Source organism: Penaeus chinensis, chromosome 9, assembly GCF_019202785.1.
Source record: "Penaeus chinensis breed Huanghai No. 1 chromosome 9, ASM1920278v2, whole genome shotgun sequence".
Classification (NCBI taxonomy): Eukaryota; Metazoa; Arthropoda; class Malacostraca; order Decapoda; family Penaeidae; genus Penaeus; species Penaeus chinensis.
In genome coordinates, this window is record NC_061827.1 from 26,512,808 (window position 1) to 26,522,807 (window position 10,000).

The 10,000-nt window shown below is 34.5% G+C and overlaps 1 protein-coding gene across 1 annotated transcript in view; it reads left to right on the forward strand.

The window, feature by feature from the left end:
- LOC125028539 (ras-related protein Rab-21-like) overlaps nt 1–6,892 on the forward strand; it is a 19,762-nt gene extending 12,870 nt beyond the window's left edge. The window contains exons 3-4 of the mRNA XM_047617916.1: nt 376–494; nt 2,772–6,892. Of these exons, the coding sequence (XP_047473872.1) occupies nt 376–494; nt 2,772–2,997 (345 nt within the window). The 3' untranslated portion in view covers nt 2,998–6,892. The remainder of the gene's footprint in view (nt 1–375; nt 495–2,771) is intronic.
- The last annotated feature ends 3,108 nt before the right edge of the window (nt 6,893–10,000 follow it).

Consider the following 10,000-nt stretch of genomic DNA (forward strand, 5'->3'; position numbering starts at 1 on the left):
CAAAATTTGGTTCCAACTATTCAGGATATCTTAGTAGTACATATATGTATACTAGTTAATCTATTTTAATCAAATCAGCTAAGTTTTATATATATTCATCATAGTGATATCTTTTGCCATGCCTGCAAGCAGAGTTTTGATCCCTTCTTTGACTTCATTTCCATTTGAGACTCGTTCCTATTTCAATAAATATCTCTGACTTTTGTTGTATCAACAAGTAAAGGTTTGAATGTGTTTGTTTTTTCCCAGCTTTTGTGAGTGTGTGTGTGTGTGTTTGTCTGTTTAATTGTAGAAGAAAATATGTAATATTAATTCATATTTTGCATTACCTTTACTGTAAAACAGAAATGCTAATGATTGCTTTTTTTGTTGAAGGTAAAGAATTGGGTGAGAGAACTAAGAAGAATGTTGGGTAATGATATCTGCCTCGTCATTGCCGGTAATAAAATAGATTTAGAAAAGGAGAGACATGTCTCTTTGGAAGAAGCTGAAGCGTAAGTAATATTAGTTAGTTATTGTTTAACCCCTTTTTTCTGCCCTTGTTACAGCCTTTAATACAGCCACATGGTGTTGAGAAACTGAAATAACATTTGAATAAATACCTTACTACTTTTGGCTAATTGTTGATTGTTTATTCTGTTAGCTTTACCAGCTCCACCAATTTTTTCCATAGATCTCTTTACCGCTCATTTGGTTCTGTGTGCCTCGAGGTGCACACATGAACCAAAATCAAGGCATTAGTGTTGAAATTCTCCTGGATATGTGCCTTATAGGCCATAAACAAAAACACTCACATGCAGTTTCAAGACTCCTTGCCTCATCTTTGCAATGCTATTCACTATTTTGCCATTTTCTGAGGTCTATATTTGTTATTTATTATGCTGTACCAAGACAACAATAGAATGCTTTCATTGAACAGACTTTGTATTATCTCTCCAGGTAGTTTATACCTCTTGTAGTAACAATAACAGCAAATAAAGTTATTTTTCAAATTTCTGTAACACACCCTATACTATCAAAAGTGAGAGCAAAAATAGGTTGATTGCTTGTATGGACTGGAAAACCTGCAGGGTCACTTTGTGCACTCATGACGAGACATTTCTGTCACCAAACCCTCGGTCACCTGGATCCAGCGGGTTAGTTTATCTTCGTAGGAATCTAACTACTAAATGTAATCCTTTGATAGAGCTCAGTCATAACCTTGTATTATCTTCACCTTTACCATTAATCATTTCACCAATCTTTCTATCACCTACAGTTAATTCAAAAGTGACTTTGTTAGCCAAAGGCACAGGATATGACCAGAGTGCTATAATGACAGGCCTTGACTAGAACCTAGTTATGCTAATATACCCTTTCTAAAGTGAACTCCTCTGAATACCCTGATCTACTTCGTATCTCAGTATGCAGGAGTTTGCAGTCACTGACTTAGGCAAAGAAGGGATTAACAGTGATCAGACACAGGCTTTAGCTTTAACATGGTAAATGGTTTATTAGGTTTAGATTAAACACCTTGAGCACATAAGATATTTGTATTGGTAAATGTGTGGATATAATTTTGAAACCTTAAAAAAGACCATACATCCTTAGGATTCCTAACATACATAATCTCTCTTTGCTAGCTGGCTTGTGAATGATCACACCAATCCTTAATTACCTAATTACAATTAGAGGTAATTGATCTAAGAGGTAAAGTTGATAACAGTTTCACTGGATTTTATGATAAGTGCTAAATATTCATTAGTTTTCCAATTTTCTGGAAATTTCCTTTTCCTTATACAAGGAAACCCAATAGACAAGGGAGAACAAACCAGTGGATAAGTTTCTTTATACTGACTGACTGATTGTTAAAATGTAAACACAAACATGGTATCATTTACAAGATTTAGGTTATCAAAATATCATTAATTAACCCCTGAAAACCAAGGGGGCTAGGACAGAGGCTAGATCTTGTCAAGGACACAAAAAATTGGTGGGATATTGGAGAGGCCTGCTTTTGGTTTTCCTTGGTTGTCTCAGTCTTATTTTCATGTCCTTAATGGTGTTTGGCAGTAATGCTCCATTCTCACTCTCCTCTGCCCCCCACTCCCACCTTTCCCTATCAGCCTCCTTGTTTCCTTCAGTTTTCTATGCCTTGCAGTAACTATTCCAAATTTTGTCACACTGCTGCTTTGGGATATTATCACAAAAAAGATATATTCCAGTGTTTAAAATTGGTCTCTCAATTCTGAAGAGCAAGTTTATCCTTTCTGAAATATGATGATTTGAGCAAAGCGGACAAGGATTAGCTAAGGAATTGTGGTCTTAAGCAGTTAAACAAGATTTACCAAGCTTGATTTCTGATACTTTTTCCACTTCCAAGCAGACATCAAAATAGATTATTTTCTCTTCACTCTAGTAAATTAGGAAGTATTAATGGAGATATAAATTCTTAAGAATTTTGATCCAAAAGTAGAAGACAAAATTAGGTCCTCATTTTTCAAGTAATTATCAATTTAGTGTTCTTTAACCCAATGGCGTCGGGTATAGAAAATTTTTAAAAAACTCTACGCTCTGGCGAACGGCGGCAGCGCGCCGACTCTGAGCGCGTGAATTTGGTACATCAAGCCGAATTATTGCCTCGGGGCGTTTTGGTGCGGCGCCGCTGCGGACAGCCGCACGCCTCAAATCGGGCGTATTGTTATGACGGCAATAGCCGTGACCCGCCGCCATTGGGTTAATCATTTACATATTTTATAAAGATAACAAAAAAGTAATTTTCTTTCTCACAGGTATGCCCAAGAAGTGGGAGCTTTCCATTTCCAGACATCAGCCAAACAAAATAAAGGAGTTGAAGAGCTATTTTTGGAACTCACTCGCAAAATGTTGACAAGTGCAATTGCAAATGACCAACAGCGAGTGAACACACTCACAAGAGGTGGAAATTCAAGAAATCTTCAAATTGTTGATGATCAGGCAGCACCTCCTGCACAGAAGTCATCCTGTTGTGGTTCATAATGTTGAAGACACACATTAGTCAGCACATATATGTTCTCGATATGTGTATTTAGTGTAGAATATTCATAAGTCAAACCTGGGAATTTTATAGAAATTTTATGATCAGCAGTTAGTCACCGTAAGGTAATGCCATCCATATCCCATAAAAAACAGTAAGAGGGTGAGAAAGGGATAATAACCAAAGACTGTGAAGTTTGAGAAAATTGTAATGTAACCCTTTAAATGTAGATACTCCATTAATTTATGTGAAGTCATTGATCTTGATGTAAAACTTAATTTATCCACTATTGATCCAGGATGCATGTCAGTAAATAGGATATTATTTTTAATGTATTATGCATTATTACCTTATAATACTTTGTTGAATTTCATGGTAGCTAGTAATCTGCATGGAAGACTGTGGTGTATTCAAAGTTTGCCTGTATGCCATAGGACTGAGATGGAAGTTACTCAAGTTACTCATGATACACTCCAATGTTTGATGATTTATTTGTATTTTTCCAAGATACTTTTCTGAAAAGGTGAGTAAATTGGGCAGTCAGATCAAGAAATTTCCTACATATGCATGACACACCTTTTGGATAATTTCATTGCTATGGCTGCTAGCTGCCGTTGGTGTCATATTTGTTGGGAGATAGCAAAATAAGAATGCATAATGTTGAAATACTTGGGCCATTCAAAGAAATTGTTGATTGAAACCAGTTGATGCATCGTCACGAAATCTAAAGGACTTAGACTTCACTTCCTTCATTTGACTGTGGTTCTGAGCATTTATCATGGCCACTAAAAGATCTTGCATTGTTATCCACTCTGGGTGTGAAGTTTAACCCCTTGATGACGGGTGAAGAAAACTAAAAAAATAAAAAATAAAGAATAAAAAAACTCTACGCGCTGGTGATCACTGGCAACACGCTGATTTTGAGCGCGGGAGTTCGGTCATCAAGCCGAATCACTGGCTTGTAGTGCTTTAGTGCACCGCTGCGGAGTATAGTCACACGCCACAGATCGAGCAGTTTGTTTTGATGCCTCACAGCGTGACCCGTCAGGAAGGGGTTAAGTGCACTAAAAAAGAATTATACTATATACTGTATTTTAGGATATAGTGTATGTATAATAGAAAATATTAAATAGTTCAGAAATTTCATTATGTAATACAATACCTTCAAAATCTGAAATATGATTTAAAATATTAGTTAATAATTATGCATATTCATTAGGCTTTCTGTTTTCTCCTGTCAGCATACTCAAGCAATTGCTAGTGTTTTTTTTTCTTTCTTTTTGTGCCTATTATATATATTTTTTTTTTCTTTGACAAATACGAAATATGTAGCTCCACATTAGTTTGTAGTTAGTGATTCTGAAACATGATATTCCATGGGAAAGAAATGTTTTAAAGAGTATTTTTGTTCACTTCAAAAGTTTTTGATGAACATATTCTTACTTTTCACACAAAACAATAATTTAAACATTAATCAGTAATCATTTCCTTCCACATTTTCTGTTTTTTTCTCCCCATTCCTCCCTGTAGGAAAACTATGAATATCAGCAAGTGATATTGATGAATGGAGTACATTAAAGCTAGGTTAAGCATATCAAAGTTAATTTTCAGAGGCAAATGTTTAACTGAGAGTTAAATTCTGTGTAATACAGTGCAAATTCTTTTTATGAATTTTATGAATGTTAATGTTTTAAACAGTGCAAATCCTTCAATAAATGTGAATAATGTTTTCAGATGATGTATTATCTGGTCAACTACTCAAGGATCATCAGGCCAGTCAAATAGTTGCTAAAAACATATAAGATGATTTATATAGGCTTTCAGAAGATTTGTAAATGATTACAATATATATATATATATATATATGATTGGTAGAGTCACAGTGTTTCACTCTTTTCTTTAAAGTGAAGATATTTGGTAATGAGTGATAATGTTTGTAAGTTAGTATTTTGATTTGGATGACAGCTATTCCTAAATATGGCAGTGATATAATACATGTTTTCTACATTCTCAGAAGTAATAGAACAGTTGTCCCTAAGTAAATAATTATATAGATTGAACATTACTACTTGTTATTCGTATCTATAATTTGTTATTTTTTGAGAGATTATAGAATAATTTATAAATGTATATAACAAACTATTTACTTGTTCTAGAGAAACTGTTGAAATCCATCTGTGGTGTGTATTTTGAAGTGATGATGCAGTTGGTATCATGACATAAATACATGTTTTCTTCCAATAGCATGAAATGCATCAATGCTGCATCTGCACAGTCAGATGTTGTTAAATTTTAGAGGAGTGGTAGATTTATAGAATTTATTGAGGGGCTGTTTGCAGTTTTGTACAAAAGTGATGCTTTAGAAACAAATGGGTTAATTACCAGTCATACTTTCATCTTTTGGAGTAAGACAATGATTTCCTAACTATTAGTAGTAAGTTGTGTACACTAGGAAGTCTTCTGATTAAGATCAGAAAAAATAACCTGATTAAAGAAAATTATCTGTGATATTGTTTATATGAGCATTACATATGCCTTTGCATAACCTATAGCTTTGTACTTCCATGTTTTGCTGTATTACATGGCTGCTATGTACTAATTTTTTGTATATCTTGTTTCTGGTAGAGTATTATCTATTAATATGATGTGTGCAATTATCAGAAATATTTAATTTTTCTTTTCCCTTTGTTATGTATGGCATGTTGTATTGCTACTTTGTCTAACAAAATTTCTTGATTCTTCCACATGTTCTTTTATGAGGAAGCATTATCTTTCCTATGTTAATTGTCCTTTTATCACAAACCATTTTGTATAAAAAATATATAATGCAAATATTTAATTAAAATTTCACCTCTCTGGTTTCTAGTTAATTTGAGGTCATAGTTTACCATTTACATGTATAACAGAATATGCTGTTGACCTTAGTATTCATACACCCTCTGCCACATGAAAGTACTGCCTTCAGAACAAGTAAATGGCTATTGACACTGGATAAATTTATATCAGTGAATAACTGTACTTGCCTATAAAAATAAATACATTTATAAAATGATACCATTAACAATTAGATTTTCTGACACACCATCCCATGGGCTCAAAAGTAAGTATGTGAATAAAAAAATCTTTCACTGTAAGACTTGTCCTATTCCCACCACCCTGTATCAATAACTAATAACTGTATCCACTTCATTATGACAGACAGCATATTAGGACACAGAGGAGCAATAGGTTGCACACTTGATTCAGAAAGAGAATATCATCTTATATCGATATTGTAGTTGTCAGGATCATGGACAGACAAATGATTATGAAATTGCAATAATCACTTATTTATTTTTGAGCTACAGTATGTGTAGGTATGTAAGGTCAAGTAGCATGTGTATGCTTTTCAATTTACATTATAAATGAAGTGTTGATTTTGCCTCCAGTTGACACCAAATTTTTCATTGAAACTTGAATATTTTCTTGAAAGATAGGTAATATAATTTAATAGCTTCATAAACCATGATATCACTAAGTGGATTACCACAACAGTTGCTTTTGGGTGAATTATCATAAACATATTGTTTAATGACATTGTATTCATTTGTTTGCTTTAATCATGCATGTCCAATACATGCCCTATGTATCGAGAAATCTTTAGTTAAAAATAAGGAAGTCGGCACATTTCCATTCTACAACAGTTCCCACGAAATTTACCCAAACAAAACTACATTAAGGCACACAAAAATGTGTCATGCAGTGGAACATCAGAACACTTGACATTAGTTGCAGTAGTTTTACCTGCTCTCCCACCACATGTAGTTTCTGTGCTTGGCAAGGTGTTACTTTTATATGGTCCTAAATGGTAAATTTGCATGTAAAAAAAATAAACAATGTAGAGAAAGATGAAGTGAATCATAGCATTATTTACTTTTTGACCTGATAACTGCAAAAGATGGTTCAGACTCATATATTGAAATGCTCATGCACATACATTTAATGTTTAACTTTCGTGTTTTATCATATTTTGTGAACCACAAGGATGGCCAGATTTCTAAAGGCATATCCAGATAAGCAGGCCTGATTGACAAACATACCTGAGAAGTGACAAGATTTCAAATTACTAGCTAAGCAACCAACTAGCAAGTGGAATCAGTTGTTTAGACAGTAGTTTAACTGCCTCTGACATCACCTCAGGCATCCCTGCCTGCTCACCTGAACATTCAGGGTTAATTAAATTACAGAGACCTTAAACTGAAATGATTCAGAAAACTAATTTTGACAATCTTATTTATACTTAAGCATATGAGAATTAATGTCAGAATAATACACACTGACACCCTCCTCATCAAACTCAAAAACACACACAAACCATGCATACATGTATGCACACAAACACACTAGTTTGTGCACATGTTCAATGCACTGTTCACATGATCAGGCAAAAATTATTACAAAGTTATGTTCTAAATTACGTATTTTTACAGTGCTGTAGGGCATGGGCAGAAACTCTCCAAAAGTAGGGATACCATAACCAAACCATCAAAATGCCTGTAATCCTGCCATGGACAACAGAGGAAGTGTACCCTCACACTTTTCCCAGTAGTGGCAAGAGCCCACCACATTCAGTCAAGTAATATTATTAAAGCAGCAGGATATGTTCAGAGACCACTGCCCGATCCTATAAATAAGCTGATGTCAATGCATGGATATGTTTATAGGAATAACCATCAGGCTCACATAGATATTTAAATTTGCTGAGCTGTTTGTTATACACTGTAAAGCCTACTCTGTTTATTTTATTAATTTATTTTACACATAGATGACTACACTTGTACCTAGTCACCAATGAGCCAATTATGAGTACTGCCTGTCTCGCCTGTTAACCCTTTTCCTTTAGTTCCAAAAATATTTTATGCTATCTTATATTGCTGTTATTAATGTCTACAACATTATAATAATTATGTTTATAATAAAACTAACACCATCAATATTCAAGCAGAGTTGAAGTAAGGTCACAAGACTACTAATTGACTCTTTTGTGGCTAAACACTATCTATGTGCAAAGACATTTCACAAAAAAAAAATAAAAAATAAAAAGTGAGCACAGCATCTTCCCAGCAGCGATGGATTATATGTTTCTAAAATCTGTTATTGGGGCAATTATGTTTTTTTTAATGCCATTTATCTTGGTAAAGGAAAAATGTACTACAAGTCAAGATCTGGGTCTAAGTAATGCATTGTTAAAATTATTAAATGAGAAGTGAAGAAATATAGATATTTTAGATAATTATTCAGAACTGTCAAAAACGGTACATGAAACAGACGAGATGTATTTCCTTCCGTAGATTTGGTTTGCTACTCAGACCTCTATTAACCCAAATATTCCGGGTGGCATGAAGAGTTACTGGCCAATGTTCCGGCAGTCATGATAGATGACGGCACCCTTACTTCTGGCCGTCATCAGTGATGACGGTCTCGGTTTCACTTTTTTTTCGGGACTTTCCATTCCCACGAAGGAGTCCCGAAAAAAAAAAAGTGAAACCGAGACCGTCATCACTGATGACAGCCAGAAGAAAGGGTGTCGTCATCTATCATGACGGCCGGGAAATTGGCCAGTAAGGTGCCGTTTTATCTCTTCATGCCACCCGGAAGATTTGGGTTAACCCATTGGATCCGCAGGCTTCACTGCCATCACATGGCCCAAAACACAGGGATTTGGCTTACTTGATCAGCCACTCAGATGAGTGCAGGGCCAGGCATATATGAACACTCATATACAGTGACAAAACTCCACTGCCTCCCCTGCAATATTATATTCACTTTTTCTGCATATAAATTTTACCTTTTTTGACATTTTCAATGTCCATATTTGTCAATTGATTTGATTTATCCAGATGGTAATTGACTGCTTTTCTTGCACAGACTCCATACTATTTCTCTTGGTAGTCCATAACTCATTGCAATAACAACAATGTAAGATTGTTATTTGTCAACTTTATGCTTTTTTCTTATTCAATTTTCTGTAATTCAAGATTCATAGCAGCCAGGATTATGATACTGACCATGGAAATGGTATCCTCCCCAGATGCCTGTGTACTTCATCATGGTTCATGACAGTACATTCCACCCAATTATCCAAGAAAATCATGCAAAACCCCTTCCAAATGCCAAATGAGTTTAATCACTTTCCTGTTACCGTGGCCTTCAGCCAAAATGCTCACAACAAATTTGTGTCGCCCTGCCCTCAGCTAAATTTTCCCATGACTGCATGCTCACATTATCCACCCCTCATGTCAAATGTTTTCATGATGTGATGGTCAAGTCATCCAGATAGTGGGGGTTAATGAAGAGAGTGATAGTAATCAAAGATAAATACTTTGGAGTATAGAAGTAGTCTCAACTGGCCTGATGGTTTGAGGAGCACTATGAATATATTTTGAAAGAAAGTAATTTGTACAATGAGCAGTTGTAATGGTATATTATTATGATACTTTTGTCAACATGTTCTATGTTAAATGCAGATTGTTGATAAATATGTTCCCCTCTGCATTCAGTGGTCACCAAAGGTTTTTTTATAATATTAACCATAGGGTAAAAAAAAAAAATCTTATTTTGTTAAATGTATACATTCTAAGCATTCAAAAATTATACCAAACTTTCTAATATATGAATTACATTTCACTAAGAGAAACTATAGAATAATAACAAGGTTCATATTTGCCAAAGCTGCAACTGTACTTTTAAGTGACTGTCAGCTATGACATTTGCATGAGGATATGGCTTCCTTAGCAGAGGCCAAAAATCTTTAAAATTGTAACACCTTTGTAGCTCAATATAATAGATATATATTTTGCTACATATTTATACCAGTTTTAAAAAATCATAAAACCTACATTGCATTTATTAACCTGATGAAACCGATTTGCTCAATCACATTGTTACATTGTATTTTAGTGGCAAGATATATCACCTGGGCAATGATTAATGAAGCAAAATATTTGAACAAGTTTAACAGTGCAT